Source organism: Sinocyclocheilus rhinocerous, unplaced genomic scaffold (assembly GCF_001515625.1).
Source record: "Sinocyclocheilus rhinocerous isolate Xijiao unplaced genomic scaffold, SAMN03320098_v1.1 scaffold273, whole genome shotgun sequence".
In the NCBI taxonomy this organism is placed as follows: Eukaryota; Metazoa; Chordata; class Actinopteri; order Cypriniformes; family Cyprinidae; genus Sinocyclocheilus; species Sinocyclocheilus rhinocerous.
In genome coordinates, this window is record NW_015656360.1 from 1,039,586 (window position 1) to 1,061,920 (window position 22,335).

Below are 22,335 nucleotides of genomic sequence, written 5' to 3' on the forward strand. Positions count from 1 at the left end.
TTTTACTAAATGTAGTCTTTAATAATGTCTGAAAATATATCAATGAATAACCTGTTACAAGTAACGTGCTTTATGTCTTAAGTTCTCACTCTGCAGCAAACGGTTTTTATGTATTTATATATAGGGCTATACAGCCATCTAGAGTTTACACTCTGATATTGCAGAAGATAAATGGTACATAATGTAGAGGATAATATTTAGTAAAATTCCCTTAAAATAATACAAATATTAAAGAAAAAAAAATTACTAAAAGCACAAATATATATTAATTCTTATATAACGTTGTCTTCATTAATTTGTATGTTCATCTATAAGTGTTTGGGCTGTTTAATATTAGGATTTTGTTTAAAATCCTCCACCGCAGCCCCACCCCCAGATAAAATATATTCCAGCGGCTATGGGTAGGTCTCTGACTAAATACTGATACCTAGTGGTCAGAAAAGCTATAGCAAAAGTAATAGGTCAGTATTATTTAATTGCAGACAAAGATTTTGGATAACTAAGTTGGCTTGTATGTTTGGTGCGGAATGGGTGCGGTAGGGGGCCCAACCTCATTTTCTTTCATAGGGCCCAAAATTGCTAGCGGCGCCCCTGCTCGAAGCTTTTCAATACGTTGCACACTAATGACATCTTCTGGTCAAAGGTGGAAAAAGGTGCCTTTGCGTCCCAGATGTCCCAGCCATTTTTGGATTGTTTCATATAATAAATCAGTTTGTGCTACGAAAACCATATAAAGCAATAAAAAAAATAAAATTCATTGTACTTATACAAAGTATGAATAACTGAGTCTGTGAATAAATTTATGAAAAATAGGCATGGCTCATGTAGGCATATATAATCAAAATAAATTAAGATTATTGTGGAATAATCAGTTGAAATGCGTGTGAAGCAGGGATTAATACAAACTGAACATGCACAAAACTACACATGTAAATATTTATTCGTATTATGATTTATTCTTATCAAAGAAGTGACTGACACTTGAAACCTGTGCAATGGGATCGCGAAACTGTGTTTCGAACAATGTTGTGTGCGAAAACGAAGCTTCGGACGTCACAGATCACATGGTTATTGCAAAACTAATCAAGTTCCAGTACAGTGCTTTACTGTGAGATGTTTCGTTTTTTTGATACACGCTTCAAACGTCACATCACTAGCACCTATGTCCTACGTCATCCGCTGGAATGCCACTCTCTCGTGAATGCACGTACCAGTTAGCGGAAGCTAGAGATTACGTTAATTTGAAAATAAAGTTTTAAATATGGATATTTTTCTTACAAAAACGCATCGATTCAGTTCAGGAGGCCTTTATTAACCCCCGGGAGCCATGTGGAGCACTTTTTTAAAGATGGATTGGCACAGTTTATTGGACTTCTATTGGACTATTGAATAACACCCATTCACTGCCATTATAAAGCTTGGAAGAGCCAGGACAATTTTTAATATAACTCCGACTGGATTCGTCTGAAAGAAGTAAGTCATATACACCTAGGATGGCTTGAGGGTGAGTAAATCATGGGGTAATTTTCATTTTTGGGTGAACTATCCCTTTAAGAACTGCTCACTGAAAGGTTTTTATAGGAACCCAAATGGGTTCTTCTACGCCATTAATGTGAAAAGCCACTTTTGCAGCCTTTTTTTCTTTTGTAAGAGTGCAGTCCGAAGGACATTTTAAAAATCTAAAGAACTCTTTGTAGAATTGAAAGGTTCCACGGATGTTAAATGGAAACATAGATGCTTATAAAGAATCTTTATTTTTAAGTGTGTAGTCTCTCAGTGGACGAAAATGACCTCAGATTCTGTGCTGATGTGTTTCTCAGGTTTGAAGTGGAATCTGTGGAAAACGGTGGTTCTGTATCAGACAAGAGGAGGTTGTCAGAGAGATCAGTGGAGGATCTAGCCAAAAATGTCAACCATTCTCCCACACACGGCATGAATAGAGCGGCACGTGCACTCACTGTCCGGTGAGTCATCATTACAACACACCCCAAAATACAGGGATCGCTGCTCAGTATAAGGACTAAAATGAAGAAACCATGATGTTTAGATATCGTTCTTATTCTAATAAGTGTACTCCGATACTTCAAATTCAGTGTTCATCTTTTGTTCATTCTGTGCCTTTCCACATTAGAATAAGCAACTTGACCCATGGCAGAAGAACTATGCGACATGCCCGATTGGCCAGCCAAAGAGATGACGTTCACCTCTGTATTATGTGTCTGCGCGCTATCATGAATTATCAGGTATGTTGGCATGAGGAACACATTCAAACACTAGACTCATTACTCAAAGGTCATTTTAGGAGAACTTCATGTGACTCACTTTTTTTTTTTTTAACAGTCTGGGTTCAATTTAGTCATGACTCACCCCAGATGTGTCAATGAAATTACACTCAGTCTCAACAACAAAACCCCCAGGTGAGTGTTTTTTTGTGGGGTATAGGGGCTGTGTGTTTATTGTGTGAGTTTGTAATTTATTTAAATATACCGTTCATAGGACTAAGGCTCTTGTGCTGGAGCTGTTGGCTGCAGTGTGTCTGGTTAGAGGAGGACATGACATCATCATCTCGGCCTTTGACAACTTTAAAGAAGTAAGATGACGAGCCTTCTACTCATGTACAAACACTTTTTTTTATCAAATGGGATGTCCTCATAAAATGGTTCGGTCAGGTTTTGCAGAAGGTCAAGATACATTTTCTTCTGCCCAGGGCCAGATGTATTGCTTAAAAACGTAAATAACTCTTTTTAATCTTTTACCTCCTCTCAGTGTACTCCAAAATCATTCTAATGCTGATTTGCTGCTCAAAAACATGTATTATTATTCTTATTATCAAAGCTGAAAACAGTTGTGCTGCTTAATGTTTTTGTGGACACTGATAATTTTTTTACCAGGACTCTCTGATGAATAGAAAGATCAAAAGGACAGCATTTATTTGAAATATTAATCTTTTGTAATATTAGAAATGTCTTTACTATCACTTTTAATCAATTTAATGCCTCCTTACTGAAAAAAATATTAGTTTCTTTAAAAAAAAAAAAAACTTTAAATGGTAGTTAAAGGCAGAGTAAGCGATTTCTGGTAGCCAATGTTGATATTTGAAATCACTTACTCTGCCTTTAATGTGACATAAATATCAAAAATTACGCTACCAATACTACACAAATACCTTTCAGACACAAGTAAAACGTCTACACATTTTGTAGCACAGGATATTACAAGTGTCATGCTCAACACTCACCTCTAAGTTTGGCCCACCTTCTCACAGGTGAGTGGAGAGAAGAACCGCTTTGAGAAGCTAATGGACTACTTCATGAATGACGACAGCAATATAGACTTCATGGTGAGCTTTGATGTCAGTAACATCTGTTATCAGTTATGATTTACATAACAGTTAGCCTGCTCGCTATTTCTCTTTTTATGTGTGTAATATGAATGATTTTAAAATCTATCCATTTGATCTTTTTCTTCACAGGTGGCTTGCATGCAGTTCATAAACATTGTGGTCCACTCCGTGGAGAACATGAACTTCCGTGTGCATCTTCAGTATGAGTTCACCCAGCTGGGTCTAGACCAGTACTTAGAGGTAAGTCTAGTGTACAGGATAGATAAATACATTATAAAAGCAAAATGAACATCTTACAAAAAATTAACACAGGATTGGATCCTAGATTTGAGATGTTTTATATGCAGCGTGTATTCATGAAATTGCGCATTATCCTTGTAATGTAACACAACTGTTTTTCTTTGTGTGTGTGTGTGTTTCTGCAGTCCTTAAAGGAGATGGAGAGTGAGAAGTTGCAAGTACAAATCCAGGCGTACTTGGATAATGTGTTTGATGTTGGAACTCTGCTGGAGGATGCAGAAAATAAAGGGGAAATAATGGAGCATTTAACAGAACTGCAGGAGACCAATGCACAGGTTAACTATACTCTATGGACACAAATACATTTGCACATAATCATCTACTGCATAGCACACATACCTCATGTTGCAGGTAGGCTGTACTGTTCCTCATAAGTGCGTGTGTATTCTTGTGTTGTAGCTGAATGCCAGATTGCAGGAATATGAGAATGGAGCACTGGAAAAAATGGCAGAACTAGAACAACAACTAATGCAGGCCACTAAAGAGTCAGCACTGCTTAAGGTAACCCACTGCATTTTCCTTTCGTTGCATACTAGCCATACTATATTCTATTAGTATTCTCAGGGTTGTTATATAACAATTAACTATCTCCCTGTAGCCATCCGAACAGTGCATTTTCTTCCTTTTTTCCAATATATGCTTAAATCTGCTTTATTTGAACAGGTGATGGCTTATTTTCTTTTTCTTTTGAGTAAGTCAAATGTTTCATAGCATTGTTTCCAAATTTGTACATTGATTTATTTGTTCTTTAATGCCTTTAAGGTGATTTTATGTACATCACTTTTGTTAACCCATGATTGTTTTGAATTAATAAATTGTGATTTATAAATAAAGAAAAACTAAAATGAAAAACATTATATATATATATATATATATATATAAACGGGATGTAGTAAGATTACTATTAATAAAAAAATAATTCAAATTATTGGTTTACTTAAGATGCACAATTGTCAGAGAAACTTGTCAGAGAATGTATCTAATTATCTTTATTTGTTTTTAATTTGAATTTAATTAAAAATAATGAAATGATTCAAGATATTCTTTGAAAACTTTTTATCTTATGAACATAAACTGATTTTATTTGAGATATTTAGATGTAAAGTATGTTTAGGTATTTTTACTAACGAAAAACAGAAAGTCGGCACACTTAAGCTCCAAAAATACAAAAATTTGATAACAGACTTTATAAAATTTTTGAAATCATGTTTTGAGAGTTTTTCCAGTGATGTGAGTGCTTTTGTTTTGATTTAGTTTTTTTTTAGGCATTTTTTACTAGAAATTAGACCAAACACATGGTCATATTAAAGTCTTTTTTTGCAGCTCATATACGGTACTTACGCATGCATATGCATGCAAAGTGCAGTACATACATTCTTAGAATAATAATAGGAATATCAAAATTGGGAATCAGTCATTGTCTCTAACCTTTACATGTGTGTGTAACAGGAGAGCTTGCGAGAGTCCTGTGCCCAAGTGAGCACTTTGCAGCAGAGAGAACGGGAACGAGAGATTCAGAGAGAGAGAGAAAGAGAGCAGGAGCGTCTGTCGCAGCCCTCACAGGTGGACAGAGAAAGAAACAGAGAGGTGAGTGGAAAGGAGTCTAAACTAGAGGTGAAGCTGAAGGAACTGGAGGAGAAGGGCTTAGTCCGACTGGAGCGCACAGCCTCTGGAAGCTTGGACATCGAAGTGATTCCAGTCACCGTAGAGAAAATTGTCACTCAAACAGGTAGGAGCACTTGTGCAAAAGTTCTCCTTCTGCTTCTGGTGAACTCAAAATGTTTACCTTTAGCTGGTTACATTGATATTAACACAACGTCTGTTTAATGTTCATAGTGACTGTATCAGATCCAGCTTCTCAAGCGCCGTCCCCTCCAGTCGCAGCACCGCCTCCACCTCCTCCACTACCTGGTGCTGCAGCTCCCATGGAAACTCTCTTCTCTCTGTCTTGCTCTCAGATATGATCAGCAGTCTCTGAGTCTCGACTTTCTGGAGCTTCTGGAACGTTTCATCCCATCGGAGTATGAGATGAAGTTACTCCAGAACTACGAGAAGGAAGGGCGGCCACTAGAGGACCTGAGTGAGGAGGACCGTTTCGTGGTCCGCTTTGGTAAAATCCCACGCCTTGCTCAGCGGATCAACACCCTCACTTTCATGGGCAACTTCCCAGAGAGCGTGAAACGTCTGCAGCCGGTCAGTTCACATCACTCTTTGGCTGTTGTACCTGGTATAATTCATGTTTTATTCAAAAAATCATCCTTTTTCTCCACCTGTTTCCATAGCAATTAGATGCAATCATTGCAGCTTCCGTGTCCCTCAAATCTTCATCAAAGCTGAAGAAGATGTTAGAGGTGAGTAGACCTTATTTGTGCTTAAAGGTATGTATGGTGTGCTCCTTCAATGCAGCTCACTTATCAATCTCCTGGTTCAGATCATCTTGGCCTTTGGGAACTACATGAACAGCAGTAAAAGAGGAGCAGCGTATGGGTTCCGTCTGCAGAGCCTTGACCTGGTGAGTGAGCTTGTAGATTGTAACTTTAAGGCTCATGTTTTTGTTAAGCAGGACTGAAGTGTTATGTATGCATTGTAAATAACAGCAGAAAGTTACAGGCCCAGGTGAGAATTTTGGGAAGCTCTCTTTGTATTAGTTATGAGAGACCTTTCATGTAGAGGCCTTTGATGCAGAAACAAAGATTGAAACTTTGCATGGGAATGAAAACTTTGCAAGCTAATCTTCTGTAGCTGAAATTTTCTATAAATTCCTTTTACATTTACATTTTCTATTGTTTTCCAGGTTTTTCAAATGTTTCAGATTACTCCCCCCACCGCATCTTTTTTAATGTATTTTGTTGACGAACTCAAAAACATCATTAACATGAAATGAAAAAAAAAAAAATTATACACACAATATTTATCATGCCTTTATATCTATCTACTTATGTGTGTATGTATGTACATGTGTGTGTGTGTGTGTGTATATATATATATATATATATATATATATATATATATATTATTAAAATCGGTTATAATTACTATTATAATTTTTATTTATTGATATTTTCTGTTTTCACTTTAATTTTAGTTTATTTTTTTTATTTCAGTTATGTTAGTACATCAAGCTAAACTAAATGAAAATGCAAAATTGAAAATTTGAAAAGTTGCCTTGGCAAGTAGCTGAAATAAAATAAGTTTGTATATTATTATATTTTATTTCAGTTTAAGTTTATTTTATTTCAAGAAATGAAAGTTTTAAACTATAATAACCCTGATTAAAATCTATTAAAATACATATCAACAGTGAAAATTTGCAGGTTATATGTCATTTCAAATGAAATAGGTCTCAAATCTTTATGAAAGCATCCTATCTGGCATTTTTGTTTACTAATTCATTGCAAAGACTGATAAGAAACTAATCATCTATCAAAATGTATTTGACATTTTTAAGCAGTTTCCATCCATCCATCCATTTATATTCACATTATAATTACTGTATAAATATATTGATCTGTTTAATTTCTTAGTGATGGAGGATATTTACCCAAAATAAAAACAACTTTTGCATCAACCTTACCTTTATTTCTACCCTGTACCTTTGCAATAACTGTCCTTGGTGGCCACAGTAAAAACTCCCAGTGTTCTCACTCAGTGTCACTCTCTTGTGTCTTTCAGCTGTTGGACACTAAGTCCACAGACCGCACACAGACTTTGATGCACTTCATTGCAAATATGGTGCAGGACAAATACCCCGAGCTTGCCGGCTTCCACACTGAACTCCGCTTTGTAGACAAGGCTGCTCTGGGTAAGACATACCATAATTACTGTACATCCCACTACATACTGTACATACTACAAACAATGGGATACATAGTGCAATCACTGCATATCAATTATAGATTTAGTTTGTGTTTTCTCTTTCTCACTCCTTTGCTCTCTCAGTGTCTTTGGACAGTGTGCTCCAGGATGTGAGATCTCTGGAGAGAGGGATGGAAGGGACCAAGAAGGAGTTCCTGGTGCAGGACGACATCCCGGCGCTGAAAGAGTTTGTTAAGGCCAACAGTGACATATTAGACTCACTTGTTAAAGATGGCAAGACAGCACAGGTGAGACCACAGTGTATGCTCAATGCACACAAACTATTAGACATTAAATCTTGCTGACTTTTTCTCTTCGGCCAACAAGGAGGCATACACGTCTGTAGTGGAGTACTACGGAGAGAATCCGAAAACGACACAGCCTTCCATGTTCTTCCCACTCTTCGTCAGGTTTATCAAAGCTTATAAGGTGAGAGATACAGCAGCATTTACCTACAGCTATTGAGCATGTTTGTGTCAACACATACACATAAAGGTAAATACAAAGCTGTTATTATTTGATTGTTCACATGCTTATGGGAATTGCTTGAAATACTGTAAATACAGTAAAGGAATAAAATGTTGAATGAGCATGTTAAAGGAGCTGAGCTCTAAACAAAGAACAAAGATACTGCAAGCTTTTCACCAATTGATTAATTACTGTGGTGTATTATTGTCACACAACAGCAAGCAGAACAAGATAATGAACAGAAGAAGAAACAAGAGAGTGCAGCAGAAGAACAGACAACCCCTTCCCCAAAGAAGAAAGATAGCACTCCTCAAAAGGTAAAAAAAAATGCATTTCTAAAATGTGTTTGTAATTTTATTTAGAAAATATTTTTATTTGATTTTTTTTTAAATATATGTTATAAAATAAAATATATTTTATTTAAATAAAGCATTGAGTGGAACTGCACAACTTAGTTATTCCCTTGAAAATTTTCTCCTATTCTGATCAGGGTCCCATGATGCCCAAACTGCCTCAGATGGATCTGATTGCAGAGCTAAAGAAGAGACAGGTGAAGCCCCAAGTCACAGACGGGGCCATCGAGGACATTATAACAGGTAAAAATGTGTTATAGATGTACAGCCAAAATAGTCTTGTCAAAATATACCCTAGGCACTTTCCTTATGCTTATACTTCCCTTGTACTTCTTGAACTGGCAAGAATGATTTGATTTGATTAGATTTTATAAGAATTATAATTTTATTTTTCATTTGTCTGTCAGATTTGAGAAATTCACCCTACAGAAGAGGTGATGGTCGGAGAGCAACTCCACGACAAGACAACTGAGAGTTACCTAAAGAGACTTCCCTCCTTCCCACTGGACACTTCTGTATATAACACCTGGTCTTATTCTTTATATAATAAAACGTTTTCAATCTGTACAGTGATACAGAAAATGACTGGCAAACATACATACACATTCACAGATACACAACAACAGATGCTGCACACAAACAAAGTCACACTAACAGACACCCATCATCACACACGCTTACATATGCCCTGATACAAGTAATATAATTGTAAATAAGGCATAAAAATGATTTTTGTACCATCGCATATGCTCGTGAATATGTAAGCAATTCCTTGAGCTTGAATTTTCATGGTTGTGCCGTGTTTATATTGAAATACAAATCATTTGTGCGATTTCTTAGATATTTTAATAAAACGGTGAAAACATTGTACAGTAACAAACATGTTTTATTTATTCTGAGAAACCAAAAAAAAAAAAGACAGTAGAAATATTGTCATAGAAGAGAGCTGTACTTTATTAGACACACAACCACAGCAATTATGTACAAAAGGTCTCAGCTCTCAATGTTTTCTCACAGGAAAAAATACAAAATAAAGTCACATTTCTCACAAAGTTATCATGGCATCCACACTGACAAATTAATTTCTTTTTCTTCTGTATCTATAGGTGTTTATATATCTTATTTGTATATAGAGTGATTCTCTGTTGGTATATTACTCTACTCTAGAGATGGGAAGGTCACAGCATGGGTAAAGGGCTCGCACCATTACTAGTGCACTGATGGTCAGAGCTGAATTTAATCTGCTCAGTCACTCAGTAAAACACATTCAGAGCTTGCCACTCAAGTCTGGTTACCACATCACCACAGATTACAGTAAGACTGGACATGCCTGAGCCACAAAGAAATCAGGCATAGAAAAAGTCATTTTTTCCTACTTTGACTCTACAGCTGTGAACCTCATTTCAGTGCACTTGACCTCACTATTCTCTCCGTTGACTTAAAAAAAAAAACATGTATATAACTTTGTTTTTTAAAAATCATCTGCACCGTGCGATTGCTTTTAGAATGTACATGCATTGCTATAATTATTGTTTTTAATATTTTTAAAACTTTTAATATATACCTTATAACTCCATCTTTTAAATAAAACTTTTTTTCAGGACATAATTTTGTAGGACTCTCTAATAATTACGGTTTTATTTACATGTTATAGTATTTTCATTATTTTTTCTTTTACTGTTTTCTAGTATTTTAATGTTATTGTTTGATGTCAGAATTTTGTAACATCCACACATCCATGTAGAAAAAAAATCTCACTTAAGGGACTAAAGAGTTCTGGTGAAATATTCTACGTTCCATCATAGACCATTCAACAAAGAATGTGCTTTCTCCAAATCACTCTTATTTTTGGCCTGGTAAACCAGACATAACTAGCAGAAGCATTCAGTTCCTCCTATTTTCTGCAGTCTTTCTTGGGGGAAACTCGAACTTGCAACTCAAAATTAGCAGAATGTGGCAGAAACACTTGCGCAACTGTTTCCTTGACCAAGGCATTTGTACAGTGAAAGTTTAAACATCTGTTATTCAGTAGTGTCTCACTGAGTAACTACAGTATAAGCAATGAAATTGCAGAATAACTAGCAGAAGCATTCAGTTCCTCCTATTTTCTGCAGTCTTTCTGGGGGGAAACTCGAACTTGCAACTCAAAATTAGCAGAATGTGGCAGAAACACTTGCGCAACTGTTTCCTTGACCAAGGCATTTGTACAGTGAAAGTTTAAACATCTGTTATTCAGTAGTGTCTCACTGAGTAACTACAGTATAAGCAATGAAATTGCAGACTTACTCCCTACCACTAGATGGCAGAAGAGGGCTGTGACAGTTCATTTACATTTGCCATTATATCCACATTGTTCATTTCACCCAAAGCAAACAAATTAAGAGTTAGCAAATGACTTTCTCAGGTCACAATACAGATTAGAGCTTCATAAGTATCGGCAATGAACCAGATTTCACTCGGATCACAATTAAATTCTTTTGACTGGCTGGCTGGCTGAAGGCTTTTTCAGATTCACCCAACTCATAAACTCATAACATTAACAAAATATCAACCTGTGGTTAGATGCAGCTATACTTTATACATGAACTGGGCTGTACAGAGTAATATTTTCAACTCAATATACAAAACAATTTTCTTATGAATAAATAATTTTCTAGTGTGCTATATATTTCTTCAGGATTACAAAAACAAAAATATGTACAAATAAATCTCAGTTAATATAAAATCAATAAACAAAAAATATACAAACGCAAATCTAGCATCATACATTTTTTTTTACCAACCATGCTGAGTGAAAAATAAATGACTAACTCTGAAGATGTATTTATATATCATGTCTGAGCTGATATCTTACCATGTTTTGAGAGAGAAAGATACTACTTTAAAAAGGGAGATTTCACCACCTTCCTACATTTATCCATCACACTCTCCGAGGGGGGTCAAGAAAGTCTTTTCTTAGCTCACAAATTTCTACCCGTGGCTTTACTAAGAGGATGAAGTGTACTTCCTGACAGTGCTGTAGATTCTTAGCATCTCCATCCAAGCACGAAACCCGCTTCAAGCCACAAGGGTAATGTTTTGTTCGTTTGAGTGTGCTCACAGCAGGATGAATTGCAAAATTTGCTAGTTTGTAATAATAGTTTGGTCTGGGTCCTTAAAGGGGTCATATGATGCGATTTCAATTTTTCCTTTCTCTTTGGAGTGTTATAAGCTCTTGGTGCATCAAGAAGATCTGTAAAGTTGCAAAGACTAAATAGTCTCAAATCCAAAGAGATATTCTTTATAAAAGTTAAGAGTCAACCACGCCTACCTAAAACGGCCCGTTCTAACACGCCCCCACATGCGGGAAGATTTGCATAAGACGTGGGTCACGATGTGGGAAGATTTACATAACGCCGCCCAAATGTTCACGCAAAAAAAGAAGGCGTAACTTTGATTCTCGCTCTAATATTGTTGCCGCCGCCGCCATGTCGTGAAGGCGCTGTGTGTTTCATCATAATGGGTTTTACTGGTTTTGTCTCGTCGCGCATCACCCGTCGCACACACAGCATCACAGTATGGTAGGGGTGTAACATTTCCGTCACACGCTTGAGGTATTCGGCCAATCACAACGCACTGGATAGCTGGCCAATCAGAGCACACCTCGATTTTCAGAACGATGAGCTTTGTAAAAATCAACGCATTTCAGAAAGGCGGGGCATAGAGGAGAAACAATAATGTACAGTATGTGGAAAATAATGTGTTTTTTGAACCTTAAACCGCATAAACACATTTCATTACACCAAATACACCAAATAATGTTCTTTTTAGCAACGTCATATGACCCCTTTAAATAGTCTGAGTTATGAATATGATGCTTGCTGTGAACTTTCCAGACAGGACTTGAAAAATCTAGAGTGTGAAAGATCTAGAGTACAAATCAAGACAAGTTTTAATCATTTTAACAAATGTAATTTTAAGGAATTCGCAAAGTTGCTGAACTTTTTGTATAACTAGCAGATCCAGGCATATAAAGCTTTGTTTTCAATCACAGATGTTAAATTTAAACAACACCGTAGTCAAGCCATAGCTTAAATTAAGGAGTTTCAATGCATGTAACAGCCTAAGCTTGACCTTTTTGCCTCTCGCAGCACCTCCCATGTGTATCATTATACATTTTGGACATGAATTACAGGCCGATTTGGCTGCGAGACACGGAGTAACACCACTAATCTCTCCTCTGGCCATTTACTCTCGACGTCGACCTAGTGCTTAAGCCATTATTTTAAACCCCGTACCACAAGCAATCAATTTCACACATTCGTTTCGTCAGAAAGCTGGAAAAATCTCCCCTCTTGCTCTATTCATCTGATTCTATTCCACTCTCACTCACCTTTTCACATTTAAATTCTCTGGGCTCATGAGGAAACCTGCAGGTTGTGGCATTGACAAATTCACAACATAGGAATACCCTTGTGAGAAGAAAAAAAAACAAACTTTGTTTGTGTGCTTGTGCGTTATAAGGGCTGGAATGAGAAAAGCAGATGGGTGGGCATAACCAGAGCCTCAATGACCAAAAAATAAATAAATAAAATTATGCTCTTGCATTTCTGTATTATGTCTGTGGAGAGCAATGAAACCAGAGAAAGGATGTGATATTCATATTTATATCACCATTCTAGGTAATCATAAACCGGCACACAATTACCTTATAAAAATGATATTAAATCTAAGTGTCTGTGGTTTGATAGAAAAGTAAGCGGAGGGTTTGACTGGCTCATTAGGAAAAAGGATGAGTTGGAATGCTCTACCGCACAGATGTCTTCTACTCGATGGATCACGTCCACTGGCATACATGCTGTGGAATTACCCTCAGTCTTCTTGCTTGTGCAACCCCTACACGGTGAACCTAACCATCTGTTTGTTCATTTTAAACTGGAATTCAGCTTCACAATCTGGGAGGCCCAAAGGTTAAGACAGCTTGTGCCGAAATGTTTGATGATTGTCAGATCATTGTACTTTCTCTAGCTTCTAAAACTTGTTGTGCTTCTTTAATGACAAGAAGAGGGAAGTATCCTACATATATCCTTACGTAGGAAAACTGTGACTGTTAAGAAAACAATAGCCTAACAACCCCATGCTATAATAAGTGATCTAAAAAGTAGGCAGCCCTCCACTTTCTCGCAATTCCCCTGTTGCCATGACAACTTGTGCTAAGTTACAGCAAACATGTAAAATGGCTGTATGAAGACCTATTTGAGTGCAAATGAGAACAAAAATAGACTCTTAGGCAGTGTGTGTGTGTAAGGGAAAGTTCTTCCGAAAATGAAAATTCTGCATGAATTGCTTTCTTCTGTAGAATACAAAAGAGGATACTTTGAAGAATGTTTTTGTCCACACAATTTAAGTCAGCGGGGTCCAAAACATTGTTAGACCTGACTGACTTCCATTGTATAGACAATAAACCGAGACATTTTTCAAAAAGTATGTCATTCAGTTCGCAACAATATAAGAATGAGTAAGTCATGACAGAATGTTCATTTTTGGATGAACTATCCCTTTAAGGGAGTTTATAATCATCAAAATGTTAATCATAGCACCAATTTCAGTTATTTTCCTTTAGCAGTACGCCGGATAGCCAAAATCTACATTAGAACGAGCGACACTGCCTCCACATTAAGGTTTTGCTGTTATTTTTTAACATTCTTTTTGTTAATATAGATATGAGCAATAAAACGTCTCGACAAACACCGACTACTACAGTACTCACTTTCGATTATTGCAACTCTACTTGGTTTTACATAGTCTTACAGTCTTGATTTTACACTTGATGGACATCTACCGAACTCAGCTAGACCTCCAACATGTGAGATTTGGCAAATGAATGAGGGTTTGGGTAAAGAGTCCTTCCCCATGCCTCCCGTGGGTGGTGTGATGCTGGCTGTGCAGTGGAGCTGGAAACAGGCTGGTGGTGAGTGTCCAAGCCCATCTGTTGGTTCTCTAGTTTGAGGAACTGGCAGAAATGCAGAGTAGGTAGGGTTTACAGTTTGGATCTGTTCACAAACTGAAGATAAGTGAACCTATGATGCAAAATGCTGCACTATGCCTCCGTGCACTACGTCACCATTCTCCGCAAGGCGTCTTGGTAAGGATAGCCAGGGAAAGGATTGGAAACAAAACGCTATAGAAACTAAGCCTCCAAAAAAAACTTTTAGGTCAGTCGTATTTCAATTCATCTACTTGTGCTGTCCGCATCCTATACATGGAACATTTCCAGCCACATCCTCCTTAATCACTGTCGTCCAGAGTCACCGTCTTGGGTTCAGTCTTGTTCCGCTCCTTGACAAACTCCAAGCTTCCGGCGACGGAGGGTTTCAGGGCCAGCGAGGACAGACTCAGTGAGGTGAGAGCAGAGGGTGATGAGGTTGAGGTTGAGGAAGAGGAAGTAGGTGAAGTCGGAGAGGGAGGGGAGCGGCCGTTGGAGATGGGAAGAGGAAGGCTTGAGGAGTTGAAGTTCTGCTCTCTGAGTAACCGATGCTGTCTTAAGGTGGACGAGAGCAGGAGGGCCTCCGCCGAGAGACTGGATGCAGAGAGGCTAGCAAGAAGCGCTTTGGCCTGGTTGGAGGAGGCTGTCAAGGAGGACAGCGCCCCCTCCTGGGAGTACTTTCGCAATCTGGAGGGCAGGTGGCCAGAGAAGCTAGCGGCTCTGGTGCTTGCGAGGAGCGACTCGGTTGCTCTGGCTCTGCTGATGTTCAGACTTAGAGCCTGAGGGGCGGGAGTTGAGGGCAAAAGTGGGGGGATAAAGGACAGAAGAGTGGGTAGAGAAGAAACACAGTAAAAACTAAGAATAAAGACATTTTGGGAGGCTTTTCAGGTTTGGTTTGGCTGCAATGTGTCATTAATCTCTCTCACAAGACACTTTCTCTGAGGAATGAATGAGGCTCTGGTGAATATTGAAAACTGCATGATGTTTTAGGCCATTTCCTTAAAAGTATACAGGACTGACTAGGAGGAACTGGGTAAAGGATTGTGGGCTTCAGTCAGGAGATGCTGATGAAGAAGTGGTGGTGAAGACAGCGGAGGAGGAGGTGGATAAGCCTTGGTCAAGTCAGGTTGTTTTGGGTCACTCGCTTCTGTTCACTGGGTCGAGGGGTTGGACGTGAATGGTTGCCATGAGGGCCGACGAAGGATGGCATGTGACACGCAGGCAGGTAGTGGTGACGAAGAGAACAATGCAAGAGGAAGGGGAGGATGGGAGGAAGGATGAAGACAAACACAGGACAACATTATTCAGGTTAGGATCATTCATGAATGATGCTAGCCTGGTACACAACTCTACGTGTTGATTTCACCACATGAGGGCGAATCCACGTACATTTATAACACTCACAATGCATTATGCTAGAAGAAACGGACCATTTGATCCCAAGATCTTGTTGGGTTTATTGAACATGTGCACATACGCATCTCTATTACCATCAGTCACTCACACACACTCTTTCGGTTCCTGTGTGACAGGACTCTGAAAGTGTTCCATTGAGATCTGCTCAAACTCTAATCATTTGTGAGGGAGACGAATGGACAGCATGGATACAAGGAGTGAAGAAGACAGAGCGATGGGGGTGAAGAGAGAGCCCAGAGCGCCTGTGCCCTTCCACATGAGATGTCAATCATTCCACCCTGATAGAGCAGAAAAAGACTCTCCATCTCTCTCTCTCGCCCGTATCTCTCCACCCTTTAACCTTCTCACTCTCTTTCATTTCACTCACTCTTTTCCAAACCTGCTGGCCCATGTTCTTTTCACAGAGCCTTTTCAAAAACTCCCTGGAGAACACAACTATGATGAAGGTTAAAATAGCTACTGCTTTTGCACAGTCATAAGGAATACATTTCCCTTTTGGCCATTTTCCACTGACTTTCTCAGTCCTCTTACAATTCATGTGTCAAAAGCGTATGTAATTGAGAATAGACATAAAGCTGTTCAAGGAAGTCATATGTGAAATGAAAATGGGTGCTAGAGGGGTGCACAAACAACTTGAGATTGAGAAAAAAAAGATACATTAATGAAATATGTGCAACATAAGGATTTTTTTGCATTTACTAAAAAACTATTTTATTCTGCTGTCTGCAAGATTATTTCATTCTATGGACGCATAATAGTTTTAACAGTATAAAAAAAAATCTGCATATAGTTTTCTGGAAAAAGAGAAGATAATTGCATGTACGCTACCATTCAAAAGTTAGGTTTTTTTTTTTTTGAAGAAATTAATACTTTTATTTAGCAAGGATGATCCATGTGACAGTCAAATGTGACAGTAAAGACATTTGTAATGTTACAAAAGGTTACTATCTCAACTAAATGCTGTTCTTTTGAACTTTCTATTCATCAAAGAACCCTGAAAAAATGTATTACCGTTTTTACAAAAATATTAAATGGCAACATTGATAATAATAAGCAATATTTCTTGAGCACCAAAAATATTAGAAATATTAGAATGAAGGATCATGTGACACTGAAGTAAATTACATTTTAAAATATATTAAAAAAGAAAACAGTTATTTTCAAATGTAATCATATTTCACAATATTACTGTTTTTACTGTATTTGTGATCAAATAAATGCAGACTTGGTGATCATAAGAGACTTACTACCGACCCAAAACTTTTGAAAGGTGCTGTACATTTTATTTGCACTCAGCTCTGACTGAATTCACAATTAGTCCAATAAAGACAAGGAGATAAGTGAATCGGACCAAAAGAGAGAGTGTGAAGTGTTTGTGGAGCAGTGATGTGTTAATCAAGCAGTCAGGGAGAGCAATAATTTCAAAGATGAAGTCTTTTAAGAGAAGGCTAGAGTACAAAACTAAATCAAACGTGGATGAGGCCGAGAGGCACAGTGAAAGGCCCAGCAAGCAGAAAAAGAACCTCAATGAAATGAGTCCGGGTGAAAAGATGTGCGTGCATAAATGTTTGTATCCATTTGCTGCTAAGAGGGTTAAGACAAAAAAGAGATATATGCAGTCCACTTCAAAGGGAATAATTAGCTGTTACACTGACAAGACTAAATCCTGATCATATCCAGCTTAGCAGGAGTGCCTATAACAGCAAATATGCTCTCCTGTAATTATAGTTGCAATGAACCCTCTGATCTTGCTCGCTCTCTTGCCAATATCTGCTTCTCTCTTCCTTCCCCATAAAAGATTAGATTATTTTCTAATATTCATGGCCTGTTAAACAGGGGCCAGATTTATTAAACACAGAGTGAGGAGATTTACAGAGCACCGCATATCTATCTTCTCCATACCTACAGCACTCAGGCCCTCAGCTGTCCATGTGTGTGCATCTTTTTCTCCCTCTAATCCATCTTTCAGTCCCTCCCCTGTTTTCTCCACCTGTCTCATTCACTTCGCTTATGTTGTAGAGCTCACATTTCCCTAGTCTCTGGCTTCATGCTTTCTTTCTACCCCTTCTCCTGACACCCACCTGTCTCTGGTTTCTTTGTTCTGCTAGGGGGTTTTAAGTGCACTTTAGAGTCCCAAATGTTCTGCGATTGATGCACCAATTCAGCTTTTTCAAAGCGTCACTGCTAGAAAGTTCTCTCCCAGCCTCACTTCAGTTGTGACTGACATACACAGACAAACACGTGCACACATACACATCTCTCCTAAAGCTCTCGGCAATAGTCTGGGCTGTGGATTTTGAGCTCTGAAATGCCCTCAGACAAACATTATGAATGGGTTTCAAGCAGAAAATGATCTTCTTAGCTTTCAGAAAACCATTTTAAATGTTAATACAAACTTACACAACATTAAGGCTAAGAACGAGTCTAAAACCATGTTCCACGTAAAACCAAGACTGAAAAAATGAACAAACCAAAACCAAGGTCAAGACTACAGTTAGACTAAGACTAAACTGGACCAGGCTAAGCCTAAAATTAGCACTTATGCTAGATTAAGACTAGACCAAAACTATAACCAAGACTAAATACAAGACTAAAACCACATTTAATTTTTAGACCAAACTAAAAATTAACCAAAGCCAAGATCAAAACAAAGATTAAAGATAGACCAAAAACTAGACTTAGATTACACTAGGCCTAGACAGAAGGTAGAGGCCTAGACATTAGATAGAATGATGGAACGATAGAACAATACACTGGATGATAGAACCATAGATAGAACCACAGAATGATAGATAAAACCATGGAATGATAGAACAACTGATATATAGAACAGACAGACAGAAAGACAGACAGATCATACCTGCTGTTGACCCTGGTTCTTAAGGAAGTCCTCTCTCTGTTTGCTTGTTTTGCTCTTTTCTGATCCACTTTGCTGCAGGTGCTTGAGACGAGACAACACTTTTCCACCACCAGTCTGAGAAGGATGAGAGAGAAGAAGAGATGAATCTATGCACTATATTTGGTCATATTTTTCATCCAATGTCCAACAGTGTATTTGCCATCGCTGGCAGTCAAAGGAAGTGCTGGAGGAGAATAGTGTGCAAGACAGGCAGAAGGGTGATGTGTTTTTAATAGAACACATGCATCTCAGCACACACACACAGACACATATTACCTATAATTTCTTGTATCAAATTCAGAAAATATCAATTATACGGCTCTGCACAAAGTTGACAAAATCTCTCTGTGAAATACAAAATAGTCTTTTCTCTCTCTGCATATATTACCTACACAAGATCAAGCACTTGACTAAAGTCTAGAGTCACAACCAGCCAACAGACCTTTTAAAGTTTAAAAGGCCCATTAGCTGTGTGTTTTATGCAAATGAGCACCTCACTGAACGAGGGGTTTTGTAAGAGGATCTAATGCATGCAATCAGGTGGACCTGCGGTTGCCAGGCTCCATCTGTCCTATGAAAACAGCGTGCAACGACCTAGAGCAAGGGGCTTGAACTCAACAGTTAGGAGGGATGATGCAATGCTGGCTTGTATACAAATGTGTGGGCTGAAAGCAACGCACTAGAAAACACAAGTGACTTCATCCAAATCCTTCCCTTCTGTCACTCATGGAGATCAGCCCTGTTCTCAGCGCAGTTGAGTAATACACATGGCATCTGGTGCTGCTTCGTAGCGGTTTATCCTGACAACTACTCTCCGAAGACGAAAGACAAATGCGAGGAGTCAATACCACATAAATTACGCAACAAAATCACTTGAGTAGTTACGAAGAGCTTCCCTGGGCTTTATCTTTTTATTTTACAAGAAAACCACATATAATGTCTTATGTACCAGAGGAAAATAAGACAAGGGGAAAGTAATCAAATTGCAAAGTCATTTTAAGAGGGAAAAAAAGTAGCAGGCTAATAAAGAAGAGGAGGAAACAAGACAATTTATTGTGCGAAAGATACAATATGTATTTCTACAGAGGCTGGAGGCAAACAATTTATCAAAGCATTTGCAAAAGAGAACAAACTGATCTAGTTGAGCAACCCAGCGTAAGAGACCAAAAACCTTCCACCAGACAGGAAGAAAGAAGATGGAAAAGACTGAAGAAGATACTGAAGGTTAGGTTGAACCTTTGCTGTGGATGTGCTGATGCAGGACGGTTTGGGTGGGACAGCAGGTTTGTTTGTGTCTCCTCCGTCTGCAGGGGTCTGTGCTGTATGTGGAGTGCTGCCAGATCTCTTGGTGGAGGAACTCTGCGCCTGGACGGATGCTGGGAAGATGTTCCCCATGTGAGGATCAGTGCTGAACTCCATCAGGCTGAGCTCCAGCTCACGGATGGTCTCCTCCAGACTGTCCAGACGACGGTATGTGCTGTGGCAGATGTCTTCCTTTTCCCCTCCAACGCCTTGAGTGCGGATCAAACCCACTTGAGATATCTCTACAGGCCCTTTTTGCGGCGAGACAGACATTGTAGTGTCTGGCTTTCTCATTCGCTCTTCTTTCGTTTCCGTCGCCGCCTCGAGAGACTCCTGAACCCTTGGCTCCCTCCTCAGGGGCTGTTTAATTGCTCTCTTGCTTGTTAAGGGCGGGCACGACTGGGTCACATCCTGGACAGGACTCTGGAGCTCCCTCTGGGCTGCATCCAAGTCTTGTATCCGAGGGACTTTTTGGCTGGCTGACAAGTCTTGTTTCCATAGCGACAGACGGGGAGTCCTCACAATGTGGCTGAAGTAACTTACTCTGATGTTATTTCCAGTGTTATTGTCTTTAATTATCTGCATGCTGTCAGATGGCCGGATCTCTGCTGAGTCCTCAGAAGGGGACGTGGGGAGAGAGTTACACTCAGTTAAGACTATCTGGGGAACTGGAGTGGAGGACATCCCGTGCTGCATCTGCAATGTGGCAGGAGAAATGTGCATAATTAACCCATGAATGTGAATCATAAATGTATGAAGTTGTAAGGTTAATGTAAAGGTGGCTAAAAAGAACTAACCAGAGGTTTCTCTGTAAAATCATTGGAGTGATCATCACCACGCTTATATGTGATCAGCTGCTGGCACATATGTAGTATAGCACACATACAAATACTAAATTTAACTAAATAAATAAAAAATAATAATAAATATTCAAACACATTCACCTAGGAATAGTTCTCAAAAATCACAAAAATCATTCAGTCCTCGCTTACTTGCGTTTATTCAATCTTTTCATGTCTGAATTAAAAAAATGCACAAGAATTCTAAAAATAGTCCAAAATAGTCAATTTGACTCATGCTAGTCTTGTTTTGTGAGGAACTGACTAAAATCTACATAGTTATTCACTCATGATCTTACCCTTTATTTGAGCTGTTGACTGTTACGACTGAATCATTGAGTCAGTTGAACTCGAGAACACGAACAAATCGTGAACTAATCATTCAGACTAGTTTTGTGAAACAGATTCAAAATATCCAATTCAAAAGAATCACAAATCAGCTATTTCTCTCATAAACCTAAATTATTGTTACTTTTAGTATTAAAAATATTATGGAATTAGAAGACTTGGAATGTGGAGTATGGACTACTTTTACGATACCTTTAAAACTTTTGCATACTTTTTGAATGTTGAAAGTTTCAGGCTCCAATCATATTGCTTCATGTAAAAGAGCATAGTAAAACAAAATTTCTCTTTCTTTGTTCAACAAAAGAAAGTCATATGGGTTTGGAACGACATGAGGGTAAGTAAATGATGATAGAACATTCATTTTTAGATGAACTATTCCTTTAAAGATAATTTAAAAATGTAAAAACAGCAAAATTCTAAAATCTGGGCAAGTGCTACCACATTACAATATCAAACCACTTTTAGCTTCAGTGGAGGAAATTGTAAATTTGGCATTTCAACACAAAACAGACATGCACTGGCAAGTGCACACTCACGCACTGTGTACAGTAGGTGGTGATTGTGTAGTTGTGTTCGTGCTCACTGTGATGTGGGAATATCTTTTTGTTTTGTTTTGTTTTTTGTGCCTAAGAGCATCTTTGGTCTTTAGTTTGAGTGCAGTGAGGTTTTTTGTAGACATAGGTGTATGTCTAACATTTTAGAGGGACACATTTTGGGGTGAACTAAGATTCATGTGTATGCATGAGTGTACAACAGCTGTCCACACTAGCTTGCAGCAGGGGCTGTTACCTGTCCAGCCGAGGGCACATGGGGCAACAGCTGTAATCTAGAGGGAGGAGGATATTTCCTGGGAGAGGGCAGGGGGAGAGTCAGATGTCGCTCAAAGAGCTGAGCAGTCAGGGAAATCGAAGAGAATGAATGAAAAATATGGGATGCACAATATCAGTTCAGGATTCCTCATGAAAAGCTCTAATGTCATTTAGGACATGCACATTCATATACAGAATTGTAAATCCCATAATTTATTTAATCAAATATACAAAATTACATTATCATTTGGCGGAACATCAGAAATTACACACTGTACCTTTAAACAATGGTTAGACTTCAGCTATTTATGTTCATGAATGTCTATGTAGAGGGCGGGTGTTATTGAGTTACGGGTTTGTTTTGAGATGCAGTTTGTGAGCCTCATTAGATTTGAGGGGGAGGTCAGTATGGGTGTCACTGCAGCAGTGCCCAGATCT

The 22,335-nt window shown here is 38.5% G+C and overlaps 2 protein-coding genes across 2 annotated transcripts in view; one reads left to right on the forward strand and one right to left on the reverse strand.

Moving 5' to 3' along the window:
- The window catches only part of LOC107720013 (formin-like protein 1), a 17,466-nt gene extending 7,712 nt beyond the window's left edge, over positions 1-9,754 (forward strand). Inside the window, 19 exon segments of the mRNA XM_016527583.1 lie at positions 1,821-1,964; positions 2,132-2,243; positions 2,341-2,417; positions 2,497-2,590; positions 3,266-3,340; positions 3,473-3,583; positions 3,769-3,918; positions 4,043-4,144; positions 5,093-5,372; positions 5,480-5,568; positions 5,570-5,836; positions 5,926-5,994; positions 6,075-6,155; positions 7,316-7,445; positions 7,583-7,746; positions 7,826-7,927; positions 8,185-8,283; positions 8,457-8,562; positions 8,727-9,754. Coding sequence (XP_016383069.1) covers positions 1,821-1,964; positions 2,132-2,243; positions 2,341-2,417; positions 2,497-2,590; positions 3,266-3,340; positions 3,473-3,583; positions 3,769-3,918; positions 4,043-4,144; positions 5,093-5,372; positions 5,480-5,568; positions 5,570-5,836; positions 5,926-5,994; positions 6,075-6,155; positions 7,316-7,445; positions 7,583-7,746; positions 7,826-7,927; positions 8,185-8,283; positions 8,457-8,562; positions 8,727-8,791 — 2,317 coding nt within the window. The 3' untranslated portion in view covers positions 8,792-9,754.
- A 3,925-nt stretch (positions 9,755-13,679) lies between these two features.
- LOC107720081 (SRC kinase signaling inhibitor 1-like) overlaps positions 13,680-22,335 on the reverse strand; it is a 136,643-nt gene continuing 127,987 nt past the window's right edge. The window contains exons 18-20 of the mRNA XM_016527687.1: positions 19,836-20,597; positions 18,561-18,674; positions 13,680-15,063 (exon numbers count right to left, since the gene is read on the reverse strand). Coding sequence (XP_016383173.1) covers positions 14,587-15,063; positions 18,561-18,674; positions 19,836-20,597 — 1,353 coding nt within the window. The 3' untranslated portion in view covers positions 13,680-14,586. The remainder of the gene's footprint in view (positions 15,064-18,560; positions 18,675-19,835; positions 20,598-22,335) is intronic.